General features: G+C 39.2%; 1 protein-coding gene and 1 long non-coding RNA gene across 2 annotated transcripts; both read left to right on the top strand.

Annotated features, from left to right (window-relative positions):
• Window positions 1-599: 599 nt before the first annotated feature.
• On the top strand, window positions 600-5,928 carry LOC140003429 (peptidyl-prolyl cis-trans isomerase-like). Its single transcript, XM_072043410.1, has 2 exons — window positions 600-674; window positions 5,355-5,928. Exons 1-2 carry the CDS (start codon window positions 600-602, stop codon window positions 5,673-5,675), a joined length of 396 nt encoding a protein of 131 aa, XP_071899511.1. The 3' UTR covers window positions 5,676-5,928.
• Window positions 5,929-10,576: 4,648 nt separating this feature from the next.
• LOC140003384 (uncharacterized) lies at window positions 10,577-22,238 on the top strand. Its single transcript, XR_011811897.1, has 3 exons — window positions 10,577-15,300; window positions 16,086-17,329; window positions 19,320-22,238. It is a non-coding gene; the product is annotated as an uncharacterized lncRNA (long non-coding RNA).
• The last annotated feature ends 621 nt before the right edge of the window (window positions 22,239-22,859 follow it).

Below are 22,859 nucleotides of genomic sequence, written 5' to 3'. Positions count from 1 at the left end.
CAGGAAACTTGTGCATGTCAGTGGGACGCTAGAGACTGAGGAGGGGATGAATTTTTAACGCAGCCTGTCCACAGAGATATCACACCATTTGGGGACAGCCCAGTGGCCTCCATTTGAGCAAAGTGCCTGGAACTTGCAGAAAAGCGAGAGGGGCACACCTCCAGCAAGCCGCGGGGCAACCGCCTTACGGCTTACAAAATTAAATCAATCAATCCAAAAGAATAAGTTACAGCTCGTGTCTCAAACTCTGCAGCCTGCGCGTCTTCAGGGCTGCTCCCAGCTACTTTCTGAGGGACCCTTTGCAACCTCAGTTCCTAAAGCCCTGTCAGGGAGCCCCAGCGGCCGCCCCGCGCATGCGTCACAGCCTCGCCCCTCCCCTCCCCGCACTGTGGCAACGGCTCCTGCGCATTCAGCGGGGGCGTGCGCAGTGTGCGCAGTGTGCGCAGTGTGCGTAGCGCGCTGCGTGCGCGGCGTTCCTAGGGCGCGGCCGGTGCCCCGCCTGGAGCTGTTTGTTTGTGCCGCTGCGGCGGCGCGGCGCGGCACGGGAGCGGAGCGGAGCGGAGCGGAGCCCGGCCGGGCTCGGCGCTGCTGCGGTCGCCATGTTGAGGCGCAGCAAGGCCGAGGTGGAGCGCTGTGTCGCCTCCGTGCAGGCCTCTGCGGCTTCTCGGAGAGAGGTGAGCGAGGCCTCGCCGCTTCCCTTGGCCGGCGGGGGGGGAGGCGGAGGGGGTCCCGGTGGGGTCCCGGTGGGGTCCCGGGTGGGGTGGGGGGCTAGGGGGGTGGCCGGCGTCGTGAGGGGAGGGTTGGGGCTGCCCCTGCCCCTGCCCCTGCCCCTGCCCCGCGGCGCCTCACGGACAGGAGGGGTTTTATAGCAGGGCTTTCCTCGGGGCCGGAGCGAGGGAGAGGTACTTTCCTTCACAAACGAAGCACCGCGCCGCCTTCAAGTTTCAGTGTCCTTTCCGTGCGGCGCCGTGGAGGTTTCTGGCCGGCCGCTCGCTGAAGCGACAGCGCCGAGCGAGGGGGGCTGGGGGCGCACAGCTCCGCTCCCTGTCAGCCAGCGGGCCCGGGGGTGACAAACGCCACCCGTGCCCATTTTAGCTGGGAAACGCTCAGCCGCCTGATGCGATTCAGCGGGCCCTAATCCTGAAAGATCCCGGCCTGCCGCTCGGAGTTGCTTTGAAGCGGCGTGAATGTGCCCGAGCTAAGCGTGATCCGGTAGGGACTGCGTGCAGGGGCTGTGCCTTTGGTTGGTGCCTTTCCCAGCAGCAGCAGCAGCAGCAAAGCTGTCCTGTGACTTTGTGGGTTCGACTTGGGCACTGTTTGGGCTAGACAGCGTCAAGTGCATCGCCGCCAGGTGCACAGATACGTTCCCACAGTGTTGATACTCCCCGGTGGCCTCGACACAAAATATTTCCTCTCCTCTTCTTGTGCTCAAGGCCACCGGACGCGTTTAGTTTTGACTTTCGAGCGATGCTTACAGCTGACTGTGTAGCACAGTCCACCGAGGGAATAGTTACTGGTTTCCTTGTTGTGTTGATTTCGGAGGGAAGGGTCTGCCAAGGCTGCAAGCGTTTCTTTTGAGGTTGCTTTTCATCCCTGTCCGCAAGGCGTCAAGCGTGAGTCCGCTCTGGCGTGTCAGTGATACCTGAAAAGATGGACCGAAAACGCGGAGGCCTGTTTTCATTGAAATTCACTTAAAGTTTTACATAGATCACTTGGGGGTGGGGGAGGGGTGGGGAGTAGCAATTTGAGTGTATTTCGAATGCAGACCGTTGATTCATGTTTTGCGTCGTTGGGCCTAACTACCTCCAGTAGTTTGGAGTTCACAGACAAAACCTGCTTTTTGATCCGATGTTGGGAGCTCGGATTTTAAATACATATTTAAAAATAGCTTCTAGTTTGATATGAGAACTTGATATGAAGCCTGTCTGCAAAACCTGCTATGAGAAGCTTCCTCTAGAGCTGAAGAAAAGACTGAAGAAACTAGCTGAAACTTTGGGAAGGAAGTGAAGACTTTTCTGCTCTCCCTGTTCTTTATGGAAATGTTATACATCTTACTCGTGGGGAGGGACTTTGAGGCTGCAATGAGATAATAGATTATGATGCATGCCTTTCAATCAGACTGAGATATTTTGAAATTTTCCATTCTCTGTACGTGTACATGTATACTTATTTGTTGATAAATAGACCACACTTATAGACTAAATTAAATATCAGCTCACCTGAAAGGTTTCAGACCCTGATAATGCAGTAGAATTGGTACAAGTGTGCCACTGTGCACAGTAATCTCTGTGGAATTTTAGATGGAGAATATGCTTGTGAATACCGGCAAAGACACACTTTGCAAATGTGTCCAATGTTACGGACACAGAGTGTCATTTATATTAATGAAAGTATTGATGTGCAGATTAAGCATGAATATAAAACTTCAAGTGTCTAGGGCAAGAAACCAAACATACCTCACCTCATGGAAAAACAAAACAAAACAAACATGCCCAGATTTCAGGTCAAATAGTCTCATTAAGGAGCCTGGTTTCAGATGGTTTGAAAAGTATCTTATTTCTAGATACAGTCACTGTACAAATGACCTGCTTCTGATCGTTTGTGCTTACATGATGAATCTGTACATCGGACTTAGCATGAAATATCTGTATGAAGTCTATATTCCTACTGCAGGAAATGAGCATGCTCAGAACTACTTGAATTTTGCTATATTCCATTCAGAGTAACTCATTAACTTTTATATATGCTTTTGCATTGTATTCACTTTTTGTGCCTTGTTCTGCTGGACCATACATAACAGTGTTCCATTAAATATACATATATAGTTTTATTTTTATTTCATATTTTTATGCAGAAACTATATACAAGGTATTTTCAAAAGATAACATACTTTGCCTTAATTATTCAGGATGCAAGAGGAATTTTGTTACAAATGTGAACACCTGAGGTTTAAATTTAGCTTCTTTAACGTCTAGAACAGTAATGGAAATGCATATTTCAATTAACTGGCAATATTACTTTTACACTGTGAGTGTAAATATATGTGGTTTGATCCTGCTAGGATCTATTTCTTTAGTCATCCTCAAGAACTGAGTTCACAAGTCATCAGAATTCCTTATAACATACACCTGATTGTTTTATACCGTTGAGTTCTGTTCATGCACACCTGTTTTATTTTTCCCTTTTCTATTGAAAATGCAGTTGCTCAGGAATTCCTGATGGTACTGTGTTACCAACTACACGTGTTTGTTTTTTCCTTTTTATACTAGTGACTTACACAGATTTTATGTAATTACATCATAGCAAGCAAAATTTCCTTTCCTGTTTATGGAAAACTGGTTGCTTCAAAACATCTTTCCAGTGTCATCAATAAAGGCTATGTTATTAAGACTTGTATCAGCTCTCTTCAATGAGTGTTTGAGATGGATGGAAAAGCAGCAAGGCAGCCTTTCTTCCCTATGCTTCTACCTGTGCCTATGTAAATACTTCCTTATCCTGATTTAAAGGAGACACACACCTAACCTATGTATGCACTTTAGTTATTAGGTTTAAGACAGAAACTGCAGTTTGCTTCGTAATGAACAACTTGGTTCTTCTGGCTGTTTTCTGAATCGGCACAGTCAGGAGGTTTTCCTAAAGAAAATACCTTGTCTGAGTTTAAAATGCGTACCTTCCTACCACATCTTTCTCTCTTGTTTTCAATGTAATGCGGCTTTCACCTCAAGCCTATAGTTTAGTGCTAGGTAAGGTCTTTTTGATTGTTATTATTTGTTATTATTGTATGTAGTTATTCAGTGCAGTAACAGTTCAGTAGCTGAATGCAGTCCTTACTGTGTTCATGACGAGAAGCCCTCTTCCCCCCAAAAAAAAAGTTTATATAACTAGCCTGATAACACCGTTGGGATTTCGGACTGTGCCATGGGTTCGGGAGACCACTCTCAGCAATACTTCCTTTAAATTGTAATTCAGTTCTTCTAGTTTTTTCATGCTCCGCTGACCGTATGCGCAGCCCTACTGTGGGTGGAAACAGCCCCTGACCCCAAGGGGTATGGCCTGCCTTGTGTGGTTATATCCCAGAACGTGGCAGCCTCGTTTGCACCTCCTCCAGGCTCCGCAGTAACCCCGTGGCCCGAACTCCATGGTTTTTGCTGTGTTTCCACGCTCTAAACTGAGAGTAGGTGGGATTTCTTAGGTGGGAAGAAAACATTTTACCTATCTTGAAACAGTTGTGAGTGATATGTACTAGACCAGGACTAAGTACCATCTTTTTTGTTTACTCTGTCAGATTTTAGGGGTTCTTTTTGCAACATTGTTACATTGGGGGAAAAAAACAGGCTGTACTTTAAATGTAGCAGACTCTCTTCTTCTACTTCTTCTACACTCTTCAGTAAGAAGTGGTTGTGAAATGTCACAAGTATTAAGGCTTGTTGCTTGCTTCACCAGTAACCTCAATTTCACGTTTGTAGCCTTGGCCAGTTACAGGAAAAGCATTGTTTTCCAAATCCCACATCTTTCAAAAACAAAACTTTGGTTATGAGGAGCGGACTGGAGCTGATAACTAGTTATCAAATTCAGTCTCTCAAAAAGTATCCCCATAATTTCTGAAGGCATAGGAGATCGGTATCTGCTCACGTATACCTTCCCTTCGTTCCTAAAAGTCTTCCAAATATTCAGTAGGAGGTATAATGACTTAAAACAGGTAAAATAAACTGAATTCCTTACATGCTACAAGAATGCTTTTGCATAATGCTACATCCCTCAAGGCAGGGCACAATCGTTTCCAAATTCAGAAATGGATAGCAATATACAAATGGCTTGTCATCAGAGTGAAAAACTCTCCAGTCTTGACTGGGTATTAAGTGAATCTGAAGTATGACTCTCCTTGTTCTTTTCTTTAAACTTTCTGCACAAAAGCAGGAAAGTTCTGATCAGTGGTACCATGACTTTTTCTGGCTGGTCAGTTTTGTGCCTGCAGGGACTAAGTGAGAATAGAGATAATCGTGGTTGCCAGTTGTAAGGGCCGAGTGAAGCAGGAAGCAGAAAGTGGGAATGACCCGCTTAGAGTAGTTGCCATGTGGAACAAAGATAAAATGCTGTGTTCAGGATAAACGAGGAACATTCCAGTAATGCTTTGTTACCACGAGCAAATCTGCTGAAGGTGGAAAGCCTTATATCCAAGTAACTATAGTACTTGTGATAACTAAGAATGAGGTTTTACCTGTGTTTTTTGAACAAAACCTCTTATTTTGGAAAGAATGTAACTGTGCTATTGGTCGATGTTCTTGAACATCACGATGTTCGTGATGATCTTGTTCTTTGGGACTTGAAAGTAAACGCTGTGCTTTTTTTTGAAGGGAGGAGATGTAACTAACCATGATGGAACAGGTGGACGGTCAATTTATGGAGATGCATTTGAAGAAGAGAGCTTTGAAGTGAAGCACACGGGTCCTGGATTGCTGTCGATGGCAAATAGGGGTCGGGATACGAATAACTCTCAGTTCTTCACAACACTCAAAACAGTAGAAGCCTTGGACTTTAAACACGTGGTGTTTGGTTTTGTGACAGATGGAACGGATGTTGTGAAAAAGCTCGAATCCTTTGGTTCTCCCAACGGGTTAGTAAGTGGAAGAGTTGTCATTACAGACTGTGGGCAAATAGAGAATTCTGGCTTTTGAGTATACAGATGTTCTAGCAGTATAAATCAGTATTTAGATGTTATTGATTAATTATTTCCACTTCCTTAAAAAGGACACTTCTGATGTATAAATGTAAAATTGCAGCTTATGGTTGTTTTTTATGTGTTCTAATTGATTTTTTTTGCATGTTAAATAAGTTCAGACACTGGCATATTTTGGGTGTATTTGTGTTATGACATATTTGTATGGAATGTCAAATTTTACAAATTAAATCTTAGTCTTGTCAAAATAACTATTGTCTTCACTTTGGCTTGCTGAAGAGCAATTTGCATCGCGTTGTGTACTTATTTTGAACGTGCTAATTGATGTTGATGGTCAGTAGACGGAAGGCCTTTGAAATGTCATTCTTCCTCTGATGAGCAGTGAGGAAGCTGAGGCAGCTGGGCAGGTGCTGGTCAGGTGGATGCTGTTTTGTGCTGTCTGCAGGCTCTTGGGCACTTGAGTACTTTGAAAGGTAAAGAGCAGCTCTTATGTGCAGTCTGCCACAGGATTTAGTTCATACTTGCTCGGGAGATTACCTTCCAGACCCACGTTGTTTTTGTACATGGTACGTTAAAGTGGCTGGTAACTTTTCGTGACAACCATCTCCTGGAGTGTTATCTGGGAAGCTGTGGTGCAGAGGGGGAACGTGCATGGGTAAGTTCTTTTTAACTTCTCTCTTACAGCTCGGCGCCAGGACTATCAGTATTTTTTTCAGAACAGCCGACTTGCTGTTCATATATGCAGTTAGAGATGACTATAGACATCACATGTTTCTGTCACGCGCTATATCTTCATATCATGCTTTACTTCTGAGGCTAGCGAGAGCAACCCTTCCCTCAGCCTCTCCAGGGAACGCTGCTTACACAAGCATTACCCTGCACGCCCCTAGCGCACAGATTCGACCCGTGCCTGCGTTACACGGAGCTGTAACCCAACAGCGAGCCTCTCCCCTGCTCGTCCCCGTTTCAGCTCCACAGCACTGGACGAGGCCCCGCCGTTGTTCCCGTTACCCCCTCCGCCCGCCCGGGTCCCTCAGCGCAGCGGCCGCCTCGATTTCACGTTGGTAGCCTTGGCCAGTTACTGGAAAAGCATTGTTTTCCAAATCCCACATCTTTCAGAAACAAAACTTTGGGTATGAGGAGCGGACTGGAGCTGATAACTAGTTATCAAATTCAGTCTCTCAAAAAGTATCAGAAGGGTCTTCCTATGCAATTACTTTGAAAGTGTTGTACATCTAAAATGTGCTTGTTGTGTGTTTTCCGTTCAGAAATCGTTGAAAGGATTCCAGTTCGCTAAGCTGTATTTTGAAGTAAAGGAGTATGAACTTGCTAAAAGGTAATACGCGTTGCTGTATTCTGCTATTCTGTTCTCTAAAGTACTTTAGAAAAGCTAAGTGAATATGAAGTAGACTGGAGAAATCAAGATCACTATCATGCTGCTTTACAGTAGCAGTAGATGTGGGTATCAAGTGCTGTTTAAATCTTTATAAAACAGCAACTTAGATAATTAGTTGCGTGATATTGAAAAACTTGCTGTTTGAAATGGCTTTTATTCCATTGTATTATGAAGTAATTACAGTTACAGTTTCTTTCTCTCTTTTTTTTTTTTTTTTTTTTAGTAAATACCAATACTTGGTGGCAAATAAGTAGCGTCTGTACATGTAAAAATAATGTTGTTCTGTACTTTAAGGTCCAGACCAGGTATCTGGAACCAACCATGACTGCATTTCCTGTATCACATGTTAAATTCCTGCCCCGCTTCCGTGGACACTGGGGGGGGGCGGGGGAGGACAGAGGGACTCGTATTATTGAGGAATATTGATCCTTTTTTTCCTGCTCCATAGGTATATATCTACATACCTCAGTGTGCAAAAGAGAGATGCGAGAGCACACAGATTTCTTGGACAAATTTATGAAGCTGAGGACAACATAGAAAAAGCTTTTGGATGTTACAGGGTAAGTACTCCACTGACCTCCGATGTCCTGCTTTAATCCATTGTAAAGGGACTTTTAAAATCATTCTGTTCTGGACTTTTCTTAAATGCATAGAAGAAAACATGTTTGTGGAAAAAGTGTAATATGTATGCTTTCTGTTGCCAAAGGTGTATATGACGTACTGCAGAGGGGATTCTTCATTTGATGTGTTTTGCTTCATCAGTATTTTTTTTTAAGATGATTCTTTTGTGACCTAGACTGGGTCTTTGTGCTAGCTGCTACTAAATTCTTTCCATATCTTACATTGCCCTTTGGATTAGGGAATTTGACAGCAGTGACAGATTCTTAGCAAGGGCTCAGGTGACAGCAGTAATCTAGTTGCTACTGGAAGACTAGACCTAGGGTGTTCTCTAGTTGTTCGTATTTATTGCTTTTTTGGGGGGTTTTGTTTGGGGGGGTGTGAGATGGGGCAGGGCGAACATAATTGACATTTATTTATATGATTGCCCAATGAAAAATTCACCATCAGAATGCCTTTGTTCAGGTTTTGGGGAGGGAGAGGATGTGCTCAAAAGTTTTGCTGCCAATACATCCCAGCTTGTGGTAGGGTGTGACTTAATTATATATTTCTTCAAAAATGTCTATATGGAGTTAGACTAAAGGTACGTAAGAGTCCAGCTGCCTGCGTATAGCTGGTGGTGGGGGCAGAGTAGCTGGCTTCTGCGTTTTTTCCCTTGGAAATTCTTTCTTTTCTGAATTTTTGCTCTTTTGAGTTGCAGCAGATGTATCTGGGTGCTGTAGACTAGTGATGCATTTAGCAACTGAGGTCTTTCTTAACTCATTCAAAAAGTATTTACTAATAGATCTGTCTAATTTGAATACCTGTGTCTTTTCAATGACTGTTATAATTTTCTTTCCCATTCTGTGTGGATTGCAAGATCAAGTTACCTTTTTTTTCCTGCCTTTTTTTCCAGTGTGCGTGCATGGGGAAAACTAGCGTTCTGTGGAGTTGAACCCAATGCAGAAAGATCTAGTACTGAAGATAGCGGAGTTACTGTGCAATAATGCCGTCACTGATGAAAGAGCAAAATACTGGGTTGAAAAATCTGCTAAGTTGTTTCCTGGAAGCCCTGCTGTTTACAAGTTGAAGGTAAATGCCAATTTCCAACCTCTGTTCTGTGACGTTCAGAAGCTTCTAGCGTCTGACTGGAGGAGCACTTTTCCCGTGTCATCTTCTGTAAAACTTCCTGGCTAAATTATTTTAGAATCTTGAGTATTAAATCTAATGGAATTAATATTCTTTAGATGTAATTCTTCTAGAATGTATTCTATTTTTCTAGATTTCCTATTCTTCTATTTAAAGAAATGTTAATTTCTCTGCCATTTGACACTTCGGTCTAGCTTTCAAGAAAACTGCAACTGCAGGCTTTCGTACACTTGTCAAGGTTTCAGGGTTGACAGTCTTCAAAAATGCAGGAAAATCATGTTAGTAGTCACATCCAAGAAGTTAAGACTAGGTAGGCAGTTCTCTATTTATTGTGTGACTGGCAGGAAGGTATCAGGCCTGAGAACTCAGACTTCCTTGCCCTCTATGCTGCTTGTTTGTTTTCTAAATTTGGATTAAATAGAGCAGAAAGTAAGGAATGCTCTAACTCTCGATTGCTGCGTAAAAGCCTTCAGTCGCACAGTCTGACTTTTGCACAGGTATTAGTTTTGTGTAACACAGCAGCAATGACACTTAGTCTTAAGATGTTTGTTTTAGACAGGCTATTCTGTGGCAGGGTATGCTGCCTTTGAACCAAATGGTTTCACAAGCTGAACATGCCATCCATAAGAGACAAATTCTGATTTTTTTTCCCTATTTTAAATGTTTGAGTGTTTCATTAAGCTTCGTAATAACTGGAAGCTTTTCAGCTTTAATAGTTTAAGTAATGTAGTTTGTGTGGTGGAGGCAAGAGTTGTCTGTTAATGTAGTTGTTGAAAAGGCCCACATGCAAGATGAAATATTAATGCGTTGCCTTCATGTTCAATAGGAGCAGTTGCTGGATTGTAAAGCACCATCGCTAGCGGAACTTCATAAATATGATGTTGGTAAGAGGCGTTACTCTCTGAAACTCAGCATAAACATGACTGTCTGTACCAGAGGTTCTTCTAGAAATACTTCGTATTGCAGTAAGAGACAGATAGCAACACTGAACAGCTAGTATGGCCCTAATCACTCCAAAAGAGGAGTGAATATGTAAGGAGTTTCAATTTATGCTGTAACATGTTGCTGAGAAGCAGTATTGTTATGCTTGGTTCTTAAGAATCTGTCACATACTTCCCTACTTCTATCCTTTCTGTGTTCTCTAGTCTGTTCTGATCCATTTTCATTTGCTGCTGCCTGTTTAGCTCTTTGTGTTTGGACATCGGTAAGCGTCAATGGGAAGGCAGGTCTGTCTTCCTATGTGACCTATGAATATAGGCTCCGAATATGTTTCTAACCACCTAAGAATGAATTCAGCTCTGTAATAATGGCAGTGTCGGACTAATACTGGTTTGGAACAATGGGCAGTAATGTTTGTGTTATCGTCATTTGTGCCAAAGATGTACACTTGGGTCTTCAAGACAGAACAAGGGAGGACCAGGAATGACAAAAAGGAATTTGCATTGGGGCTATATGGGTGCTCACGCTCATTGCTAATGTAGTCGGTTAGGTAGGACTAAATATTCGAGCAAGAGGCGTATCTATTAGTATTTTTAGAGTCGAGTGTGAGGCAGCCTTTATCAGAAATGAAAGTGCTCAGGTTCCCTAAATGGTGGACTGGCTTCTCTTTATTCTAAACTAAATTCTTAACAGAGAAACTGTGACTATTGTACATCAACTCTCATTGTATACAACTAAATTCCTCTTAATTTACTCAGTAGCAATTTGTTAAATTGCAGTTCTGAAGTGTTTCACTCAATAGGAGAAAATAGGGAAATAGGAGAGGTCCGGGTCTATTCAGCAGTTAATCACTTTCCTGAAGCCATAACAAAAAGGAAACTTTGGCTACCTCATGTTTCAGTCCGTGCATAGATTGATTCAAACAAGTCATGGAACAAAACTTTGAGCATTTCTCCGTAATTCTTTAGGAGATTACTTTTTCATTTCAATATGTCTTGCTTTATGCTGGTCGCTGTAAACGCTTAAAATACACTTTCGCTGGTTTGGATAAGCAGTCTTTATTTATTTAAGACTATATTTTTAATGTAAAGTGTGTTCTTTTTCTCCACAGATAACACCTTACCATCCCATTTGGGTAAAAGTCAGAGTAATAGCGAACTGCAAGTCGCCCGTCAGAATCTCCAGGTAGGAACTGTAATGGCCTCAGACATTTTGTAATGATCAGTAATGTTACAAAGATTCTCACTTTTGACAGAGAATTCAGAAATTACTAACTATATCACTGTCATCATCCACCTCTTCCCCTAAATTAGTTCACTGACTTGGTAAGGACATGGGTAGTGGTTAGATCAGATATTTGCTCTGCTGAAGGGAGTTTGAACACAGTGCTATTATTCCAAGAGTTGTGTCTTGTGATGCGGTGTTGGCATGGAGAGAAACACCTGCAAGCACTGCTTTTCCTGACAGCACCTGAAACTATGCTCTTCACTCTGGGCATTCAAGAGCACTTGCCCTCTTGACTTGATCTTCTGTGAAGACCATCCCTTCTGCCTTTACTTTTCTGCTGCTGGTGACTCCCAATAGTTTATCCACCAGCAGGCTTGGGCCACTAACTAAAGAGCTCCCAAACCTGCGTTGGTTTTATTCTGTAACAGCTTCTGTGCTTCTGCTAGATTTCCTGCTGGGACTGTCTTTTGCACCATCCAAGATCAAAAGAATTGTGCGTATCTTTTTTCTCACCACTTTCCTAGAGGTGCTTTCCACTAACTGAAGAAACAATACAGCAATCTAGTGTTTAGGGCACTGGACTCTTTTGTCTTACAGATAATAGCATTATCCAAAACTTCTGGAAACAAAATCCTACTTTTAATTGTCTATGCTGTTACTTGAACAGCCATGCAGAGTTGAATTCTGCATTTTGGAAGGCCAAGCAGTCCTGCCGCAAATCCAATTGAATGTAGATGGCCATTAGGATACTTCTAATTAGTCAGCTATTGTGTAACACTATAATTAAAAACAAAACCTAAGCATATCTGCAGAGGAAAGAATTCTAGTTCACTATAAATCGGTAATTTCATGTGTTTCGAAGGCGTTTCAACATTTTTTTTCCTTGGTATAGAGGGAGCGTTCAGCACAGGAGAAATATGCACTGGAACTTGAGAGACGAGAACGTGCTCTAGTTGAGCGAGAAAAATTGCTTCACAGATGTGAAGCAGCTTTCGCTGCAATAAAAGATGCTGATGAAGACGTTTAGGCAGTACTTGGAACTATGAAAAAAGTACAATAACTTACTTAGTGATTCTTATTGCTCCCCATACATTTTAACTTGCTTGTAGTTTTCTTAAGCCATCATATGTTTGCTGGATATAATGCTTATTTCTTTAAAGTGTTTGAAACCCCCAAATGAAAGATTTAGCATAAAAAGTGCCAAACTGTTGTTAGTGAGTTTGGTGTGGTTTCCAGTTCAGAATGGTGCAATGAATTGTGGGATGTGTAGGTACAGATTACTGTTGAAATTTGGGAAAACTAGATTAAAATGAAGCAGTTAACCACTGGGTTAGAGAGGTCAGTAAGACTGGTGCTTCCAGTATTTGCAGGTCTTCGGAACAGACTAGACAAACATTTGGCAGGAATGAAGTGATGCACTTTATTATGATACAGATGGTACCCGATTTGATAATGGAATTGGATGGTTTAGACATCCTGGCACCACCTACAACAGCCCTGTGGTCTGTGAAATTATTGCCAAATCCCTGAAGAACTGTGAAATTATTGTCAAAACCCCAAATATGCAAGCCTTATAAAGCATTGTGTAATGTGGTTTGGAGAAATTGAGAATATTAATTCTTTTTTTTTTCCTCTCAAAACCTTTCACTTATAATTCTGCTGTCCCTGACTGTTTTGAAAGTTTATGGTCAATTTCAAGCCACCTTGCTCCTGTTCCATCCCAAGCTGGGCAAGCTTTTCCTAGGCTTGGTTAACTCTAAAGGTTTGGCCTTTTCAATGGAAGTAATTGAGCACTCCGTTTGGAGCCTATCTGTAGCATTTTCTTTGTTGATGAGATCATTTCTATATTTACCGCTTAAGTCCTTTTTGCAGCATGATAACAGTCTGAGAGTGAGGCTTAAGAAAATGTAGTGGATGGTTGAATTCCTAGTGCAGAAGACAACACTTCTGAACAAAAAGCTATTTTCACATAGAAGATTCTCACGGTTTCTGAGAAATTGAATGTTATTTTCTGAAAACATTTGTTTTATACTCGGCTTCAAAGCCTCAGTGTTGGTTTTTTTTTTCCAGAATCTGCTGGAAAATATTTAATTATATTTCAAATTTCCAGTGAAGGGGAAAAAAGACATATTCCTTGGTTTCTTTTTCAAGGCACGCAGGTTTTTGACTGTTACAAGTAATTGTCACTTCAATTTTCCTTTGTTGCGGTTTCTTTTGTCTGTTTTTGCTTATATTTTAATGGTATGTACTGGTATTAAATTATATTGTGGACTAATAATAATAACAAATATTAAAAGATTACTATCTTGAGTTTCACAATTATTTTTTTCCAATTCGATGAAATGTAGCACGTATTGGATACATTGCTGGACATTGCAGGACAGTGTTTAAGTACAGGTGAACTAAAGAGTCTTAACTATCAGCAGTGAATAGTTAGAATATTTGAAAGATTCAAAAACGGGAGAATTGGGCATATTTGTGGTTAAAATGGATGCTAAAAGAAAAAAGAGCTAAGTGTAAACAAAAGCTTTGACATTTGTTTTCATTCACAATTCTTTCCCACACCTGACTTAACTGAGGAATGTACAAGAGGATCAATGAGAAGATCTAGGTATTTTCTGGAAAAAAAAAAACAAGATCCATAGGCTGTACACCATGGCTCCCATTTTCTTTATATTTCTTCTTAATATGTGGTGTGGATGTTGCTTTCTTCACTACTGGTGGTATGTGCAGATTGGACCATGAAGAATTACAAATTTGATCTTTGAAAGTTTGTCCTGTTTTTTAACACTGAAATGGAACTTAGTTGAGAATTATTTCTAAAAAGACTCTCTTGTTAATCACGTTTTAAAATTTGATATTTCTCTAGCAGCATGAGACAAAAATGAGCCAACTGAGAGAAACCTTGAGAAAAATGACTGATGAAAATAACGAACTGAGGTCATCGCTTAACTCTCTGAGGGAAAATAACGAATTGCTAAAAACCCAGGCAAGATTAATTATTTCCTGTTACTAGCTTTACGAGTTACAGTCAAGTAGTCAAGCAGTACAGTCAAGTTTATAAGTAGCTTTGCAAGTTACAGTCAACAATTTTAAACGTTTGAACAAGTTGTTTGCAAAATTGCTGATTTTGTTTCTTTAAGACAAGAATTGTGTGAATGGTTGTAAATACTTTCTGCTTCGTTTTCTAGTACATGAAATTTAGTCTCTCAGAGCTTTTGCAGTATTAAAGACTTTAGAGTTAGTTATTTTTGAAAGTGTTAATTAAAGGAGTATTTTCTCTGTTCTTAAAGGCACGCTGAGACAGTGGTTCACAAGAATACAACGTTAAAGTTTTCTTCTCACTTGACTTAAATCTGACCTAAGTGCTGACAAGCAAATTGCTGCCTAAACTCTTTTGACCGTTGCTCCTTCAGTGAATTGCAGTTCTGATGCTCTTGAGTATGATTAAAATCATCTGCTTCCTAGTCTCAGTAAAATCTTTCTTTCTCTTTCTCTTTTGTGCAAACTGAAGTATTCATAGAGGACTTACATGATGATCAGGATGCTTGTTGTATCCATAGAGTATGCTACTTATATTTAAATGGTGGTTATAGTTTGCCCCATATTCTTTTCTCACAGTCGCAAGTGATATATGAGCAGTATCAGTAGTTAGAATTCTGAGTGAAGAGAAGAACAGTTGTCTGAAGGTAGATACAAGAAAACTTGTGAAGGTTTTAGAGAGATGTTCGTGTAGTTTGTCTTCAGGAACGTCTGGATACCTTTCACAGAGCTTTTCTGTACAGTTGTAGCAGAGGGACAGAATGACAATTTCACGAAATCTTTATTCTTCCAACAATGCTAGTTACACAGTTAAAATTTAGCCTAAGTAGATTGTATGAAATAAAGCAAAGGAGTGTATTAAATGTATTAAAATGAGGATCATGCACAGATCATTAAATATTTTCTTTCTCCTATGATCCATTTAGTTAGAATTATAAAATAGAGTGATTTTGTATGTGAAAATCTCTTCCCAAGGCTTTCATAAACATTTGTTTAAGCACAAAATAAAGCATGTGCGTATTACTAATGTACTCGTATATTTTAGTCTATTGGTATTGTGGTTTAGAAAATCATAGACTTGAAAACTGAAATAACTGATGTTGTGGATGTGTTACAGTTACTACGGATTTCAAAAGTTTACGACCCCTTAACTATTCTTATGGACTGGATCTCAGACCAACACCTTAGCAAAATAGAAATACAAGAAGAGAGAGAGGGCAGTGAGAAACCTCAGTGTGCTAAAGAAAACTACACTCTAGAAAATTGTATGAAGGTAAAGGCATTTGAATTTGTTTAGGTTGAAATGTTAAGATTCTTTGTATTATTTCTGAGTGTAACAGGTCTGCCTGTTTTACACACGCTTTGAATACATGAATTAAAAGAAAACAGCAGTTAATCCATCAGTATTAATTCCAACAGTGAGATGTAATAGATAATTTTTCATACAGATATTTATACAGATCATTTTTAAGGAAATGTGTAGCGTGCAGTCTGACCTTGAGATTCCACGTGTCTTTCTATTTTAAGTCACTTTTCTCAGCTGATAATTTATCTCGTGTTTTATCTGTAATACTGTATGTAATTCCTTTTTCCTAAGGAGATACACACGTCTAATTTAAAGTATTTTAGTGCTGATACTAGGTATTAAAAGTTCAAGTTATGTCTTATAAAAGATGATGCCGTGCTATACTTGTAACGCTTTTTTGGGATACCGAGGCTTGGAAATCAGTGAAGCGTTCAGGAAATCTGCTTTTTCTGTTTGTTTGTTTGTTTGTTTAATTATTATTCTATCTAAAATTTGTAGCCCTTGGTATTAGACTTCAGAGCTTGAGCTCACACAATGTCTTTCCACTTTTTGTGTAAACCTGTGTAAAATGTAAATTCAGTATATAATTCTGTTACCTGTACCAGATCTGCCCAGTGAGTATTTGTACATGTAGTCTGTTAAACTCCGGGAATACGTTGATTTTAGTTTGGTTTAGTTTTGCTTAGTTTGCTTTTTACTTGTGGTTAGCTTGTACTGTAAGTACGTAACTTTGCCATTCTGTATTTTTACAGCTTTTGCCTATGGTCACTGGACAGCTCCAGTGGATGCCATTTGTGGATCCTAAACTACATATGTCTGTGATTCAATTTATCTACTGGTCTCTAAGGCAGATAGACACTGGTAGTCAGGTAAATTCCCAAGAGATATTTTGTATTATAAATGAGTATGAAAAGTAGATATTTTCAGGGAGTATATATAAAAGAAACTTTGCTGTCTTTGCAAAGCATACATGCCTACCACAGATACATAGCAAATGAAAAACTAATTCTCACCAAATTAACTTTCTCACATTCGTTGTAATATTTTGCACCGTGTCTGTAAACATATTTTTGCACACATATGTGATCTTTGTTGCAGTAGTGTGTAGCATCTCAGAAATGGTATTTTCCATATGTGCTTACAAAACGTGTGAACTAGGAAAAGAAATATATTTTTGTTCGCTTTATGCATGAGATTTGTTGAAATTGATGGCAACGTGTGGCAAAGTAGCAAAGGTATTTTGATTTCTTTGTTCTCTACTCAGTGTCTAACTGAATAGAACTAAGCTGGTGGTTCCAGTGCTAATGAGAAGGTATTTTAAATGAGCTTGTTATTAAGTTTGATTCTGAAGTAATATTTCTGCACCGGTTTTTGAAAAGTCCAATACATCTTACCTGTACAGTATTCTTAAGGGTCATGTTTAGACCTTAGTTCTGTAAACGCTTTTGTAGGACCTAGCTTCAGGCATCTTCACAAAAGAGGGTAGTGTAGTAGGCAGCACTGATTAAAGCTGAGTTTGAACTGACTTTATTCTGGAACCAGAGGCAAATTAAATAATGTCAGCATATCAGGGGCCCTGACTACCTTGTTTCTTTGTGAAGTGTGTGTTGACTAGGCCCTGTGCTAATGTTGTTCAACTGCTTGTGGAACGCAAAGTAGTATCCCATGTACAGACTATATTGCAATACACGGTCACGACATCTGCTATTTAATATTTAATCCTTAGGGGAACATACGTACTTAGCAGACAGGATTTTCATGTATTTTAATGTTTACGCTAAATGTGCACGTTGTTTGAAACAGGATGCAAGCATGACAGCAACAATGGAGAGACTTGCAGAAGTTATTCTCAAAGGCGCAGTACAAAAGGGAAGCATGCAAAAATGGACTAAAAAGTCTACACGGAGTAAACCAAAAGCTGCACATTTCTTTAAAAGCTCCTCTATGCCTTTGAGGTTTCTGTCAACTTTAGTTGTGCTTAGAACAGCAAAACGAAGTAAGTTCTGGTTTTTATTATGTCTTTTTTAAATTATCTTTTTCTTTTTCTTTTTTTTTTTTTTTTAAATCTTATTTTCAGGTATGTGCCCGGACAAAAAAACAAATGTACAAAATGCAGCAGTTCAATGATACTGTAGCATCTGTAATGCTTTAGTAGTAAAGGATGTTTTATTTGAATTTTACCACCTGACGAAGCATAATATAGGGAAGCAAGTATGAACCTTGCTATTATTCATGTCATAATTTGTGTGGTCATTTTAATATGCTTTATTTATGTCAGTGAGATCAACGTATTTTGTGACAAAGGGGAAAAGAGATGTTGGTAATTCTCTCAAGCAATCACCGTAGCAGTGATTTGTTTGTCAAGATCTGCACTGCATATAATGGTACAGCTAATTGCTCCTCAGTAAACTGAAATCAGTAGCAAATTCAGAACAGTTCTAGAATTTCATTGCTTTGTCAAAGTTTAATGTAAAGCTCATACTCTATCTAGCTCTTACCTCTCTGCTGTCTCCCCTTTTCTCCTACCAAGTCTGTCACTGCAAGTGGCTACCCATAAACATTATCAGCATTGAAGAATGCTACCATATGCTGATGCAGTATAGTAATGTATTTTGTTAACAGGCAAAAGCAAACGAGGTCGTACTTGTCTGGAGATATCGCAGTTCTTAGTGACTTTTGCTTCAGTTCATGAGAGTTACTCCACTTGTGCAATTTCCAGGATGCCGTAGTATCTCTTCTCAGCAGCAGTTTCTTTAAAAACAAACAGGGCCTGAAAAGACAAAAAACGTTTTCTTTGAAGTGATGACAAAAATACTGACCTGTGCAGTATTTATACTGGTAGTACTTAGAATAAGTAGGATTTAAACATTCTGGAAGACCACCCTGTCACCATTAATAAACAAATACAGTATTTCAGCTGTTGGAGGGAAGAATCAGTGTATTTTCAATTTCAGTATCATATAGTTTCAGTCAGAATATTTTGGTGAAGCATGATTACCCTGAAATTGAAACTCACATTTCTAGAAATGTTTGATGAAAATGATGCAAATGAATTACAATACAAAAAAAGTACTTATTGCAGAGATTAACTATAAGCAGATGAAAGCTGTTGATCAGAATGAATCGGTTTAGCTTCTCATGGTCGGTTTTTACTGCGAGCCTATAGAACATGGAAAAAAATTACCTGTTAAATTTATGTTGAAACTTACCGTGTATGAATTTTCATCACTGACCACATGTCTAATGATCTAGCGATGACAAAGCAGCACATTCAGTTTAAACATATATATCCTGTTCCCTTCAAGATGCTAATATCCAGCAGATGGCACTGTAATTAAACTTTTGCTATGTGATAAATTTTTCCCTTACTCTTAATTTTCTGTGCTCCAGATGATCAATGCTATTCCAAGATATCGAGGAAGATTTGACCTCATGAAATTAAGAAAACTGAATTGATTCACTTAATCTAAATTCTCTGAATAATTTAGTGTTCTCCAAAATGGATGCATATATAACGTGGATGCATATATAACTTAAACTACAGCTTTTTATGGAAAGGAATGTGAATAGTTGCTGTCATGACAGTAATTGCAGTTATTCAGATGAATGAGCCTTTTACTCCTTTATTAGAGGCTTCCCAGATGTTGAAACCAATATAGTCCCAAACTATGCAGCTTGTGATTTCTTTTCTCTCTTAAGGAAGCGATTAGAAAGGTGTTATATTTGCAAATATATTTTGCTCAATTTGTGAGTTGTAACTTGTCTTTTTTTCCACTCACAACAATTTTTGTAAGGAATAAAAATAGGCAGAAGATGCATTTAAACAAATAAGTAAATTAATATTTTCAGCCATTTAATTTTTTTTTTTTTTATAATTAGTATATATCTGCAACAGTAACTCTTAGGATAAATATTCATGTATTTGTGATCATCTAATGGAACTGTGATTACATAATTTTTATTCCCTGTTTTCTGTTATCTTTCAGTGAATTACCTGACTCAGGCATTTCGTTCCCTTTGCGTGGACTTGAAGACAGATGAAGGAAAGATCTTATTTTTGCAATACCGATGTGTGCCTATCATACTAAGCCACTTAACTATATCCAAAAAATGTCTCCTTTTTATTGCACTTAATGCATTAGTTGAGATGGCCATGAACAACGATAAAAGTGAGTAATTGAAAAAAATACATACAAAGTTATGATGAAAGTAGGTGAGGTAAGCATAAATACCAAATCAAAAATAACGTGCTGCTTCTCTATAAATAACCTGATCTAGCATTAGCATTCATTTGTGTCATTTAAATTCATTAGAGATATAAAGTATGTTTCTGAATTGTCCGTCTCTTCTCACTGTCAGCATCCAAGCTTTACATCTTGTCCTGGTTGCTTTCTTAGTGGTGTGATTTTTTTTGATGTTTAGTTTAGCTTTTCTGTTTATTCCACTGGTTTACCTTGCTGATGTTTTGCCAATGAGTAATTTTCTTTTGAAGTAAGGCTGTGCCAGGGCAGCCATTTCATGAAATCCTGTTAGCAGGTGGAGATAAAAATAAATAAATAAATAAATAAACTTTTATCTTGTTTTACCCCCCTAATGTGAACAGCTCACCCCTAGCCATTTTTCACTTTAAAGTAATTGGAAATGGCACATCTGTAAGGGATGGTTATGTTTCAATGAGTTGTACTGTGGTGTGGTCCTATAAAAGGGTTAATAGTCTCCTTCACAGTGGTTTTCCAGGTGACACAGGCAAAGAATCAGTTGATAACAATCTGGGTGAACACACAAGTAGTGAGCCATTCCAGTGTCATGTGGAACAATCCTTGTTAATTTTCTTAAAATAAAAAGTATTCATTGTTTTTTGGAACAGAAAAGGGAAGGAGAAGGGACTGCTGCTATTTGTGAAATGTATATTGTTGGCTTGGGGTATTTTGTTACCATGTACTATAGGGGCAAAAACAGAAAGCGTGTTTGACTTGGGATGGAACAACGTTGAGTTAGAAGGCATTTTGTAGTGAGATAAGTGGCAGAAAGATTTACCTGATGTTGTTTTCATCCTTTCAGACCGTGTGGTTAGTTTGTTTATTTATTTTTTTTACACTAAAGTATTTCTAATCATCATAATTTTGATCGGTATAGTAACTGGGAAAGAAAAACCTAAGCAGGGTTGATGGTATCTGACATTACTTTGAAGAAAAATTCCACTAACAGTACATGTTCTGTTATCTAGTAGTAGTCATTTCGATCTGCTGGATGCCTAGATTTGGAAGAATAATGGAGATAAATTGTGACAAGTTCACATTTTGCCATGTTGCTTGTAACCTTGTTGCATGTCAAATGTAACCGTTCAGGTATTGGTACCATCTGTTTCCTATCTATACCTAGTATCTTAATGACAAATTAGAATTAATAGTCTTATTGCTGTTCATCTTTACTGGCACGCAGCTTTTCATGTACCCCATCCCTGTTTGGTTCAGGTGTTTCACATCCAGAATCCTGTCAGTCTGTCTTGTTATAAAGGTAGTTCCTGGCCTCCAAGGTGTAGGTTTTTGTTCTGGTCTTTTCTGATCTTTGTAAACTTCTGTTCAGTCCAACTTAGTTCTGTGACATAAGGAATCCTGTTCTATTTTTAACCTTTTTTATTGCTTTTTTTTTTGTGTGTGTATGTTTGTGATGGTCATTTAAGAATGATGGTGGCCTCCCGTACATCCTGTGTCATAGCTGCGTGAAGGTCTTGCACATCTAGGAAGCTGAAGAACAATTGATACCATCCTGAGGTCAACATGTACTGGGTGATGGGCTGGACCTGTCCTTGGGCTCTCTTAACTCGGGGTCACCCACGAAGGCATCCACACTCGAGGGGCCTTGCACTGACTGTTACCTCGCCTGCCCTCCGTTGTGCTATAACCACTGGCTCTTACCAGGCCCAGCTGTTGACGACGAGAATCAGTTAAACTCAGCAAATGGTTCCAATCTTGCCAGTGACTGTGTAAGAGACAGCAGCTCATCAGCAAGCTGTTCAGTGTAGTTACTGGTTCTTTTTCTGTGGTCCTTATGTAACTTTTCCACGAGCTAACTCTCCATCACTCTGTTGGGTTGGTCCGCTCTCCTGGCAGATCCACATGCAATTAGAAACGAGGCAAAACCGTAATGGTTAATTTGTTAAAACATGAACTTCAAGCTGGTGTTCCTGACAGTCTTCATTTTCTGAGGTGACAGAGCTTTAGCTATAAAACAGAAATTTCTGAATGACAATAGCTGGTGAGACTTGATGCTGTGAGTGACTGATCACTTTGAGGGTAAATTTCAGATGAGTTCTGTCAACAGTGATAAATTGCTCATTGTTCATTACAGTCTACCAATGAAGTTAAGTTAATGTAACTACCAAATGCTGCAATTTTTTATGGCTCCTATGGGAGGCTTTTGCAGATTATTTAAAATTGTGTCAAATCCTGACCGGATAGATTCCAAGTTAGTTTTTCTACAGTAGTTAATAAAAACAAAATCTGTGCAGAGATGATGCAGAAAAATATGTAAAAATACACAGTTTTTATTCTTCTAGTTCATCAGATAGACAGGCATTTAAATTATGTGCTTATTTTGTACATTTGTGATGATTTAAAATCTATTCTGCAAAAGCTTATTTGAAATGAATATATAAAATGAATAGATAAACAATGTAGGAAAAATCTCTTTAAATGCATGTCTTTATCAGTTTGCTTTCATGTGATTGAACTTTGTGAAACTTGAGGTATTATTTCCACTTTGGCTCTTCTGCTTTATGGTAAAATTCCCTCAGCGTATTTTTTATATTGTTTTATAAACCTCACAGTTAAAACATTTTACAGTGTATCTGTATGTATATGTGTGTGTATATATATTAATAAAGTTTTTTTAAGATACCTTAAGACCGGTATTTTTAATAATAAAATAATACAGTATTATTGAGACCAGTAAGAACAAGCCAGCAAAGAAATGGCCAAGTAAGCAGAATATGGTATTTGTTTACACCTACAAAAAGGAATTTAAGGCATTTTTAGATATTTAAGGATATTTATAGGAATAAATTGTAGGACCTCCTTCTTCTACAGTAAAAGTAGAATAATATTACAATAACTATTAATTTAATGGCATATTCGAAGTAACTATATCCTGGGGCATACCAAGTGTGTTTATACGCTAAGGGCAGAGTGCAGTGAATAGTGACTTGTTTTGTTGGATTCCTAACAAATGTGTTCAGTTCTGTGACCTATTAAATCGGTACTTATGTTCTTTATGGTGTTGCTCTAAATCAGTCTGTACTATTAGAATCAAGAGTGAAATAACACAAGGGAACAGATTTTACTTTATTCTGAATTGACTAAGTTTTGGGGAGCAGGATAAATAGAAAAGATTATACTATATGGCCATGTTTAAAAATTATCCAGCATTTTACAGGAATTGTTTTGATATTCAGGTGTTCTTATCCAACTCTGACCTCTCAATTACGATTCTGCCTGTCTTGAAACGGTACGGTGACAGTTTTGATA

The sequence above is a fragment of the Anas platyrhynchos genome, chromosome 11 (genome assembly GCF_047663525.1).
Source record: "Anas platyrhynchos isolate ZD024472 breed Pekin duck chromosome 11, IASCAAS_PekinDuck_T2T, whole genome shotgun sequence".
In the NCBI taxonomy this organism is placed as follows: Eukaryota; Metazoa; Chordata; class Aves; order Anseriformes; family Anatidae; genus Anas; species Anas platyrhynchos.
The sequence above is the reverse complement of the archived record's forward strand: the minus strand, read 5'-3'. Positions and strand labels throughout refer to the sequence as shown.

What these genes read in the sequence shown, in the direction of transcription:
- LOC140003429 (XM_072043410.1), top strand. Translation starts at nt 600, where the DNA reads ATGTTGAGGCGCAGCAAGGCCGAGGTGGAGCGCTGTGTCGCCTCCGTG. An exon ending in CTGCGGCTTCTCGGAGAGAG is followed by an intron (nt 675 to 5,354) that starts GTGAGCGAGGCC and finishes TTTTTTTTGAAG; the next exon opens with GGAGGAGATGTAACTAACCA.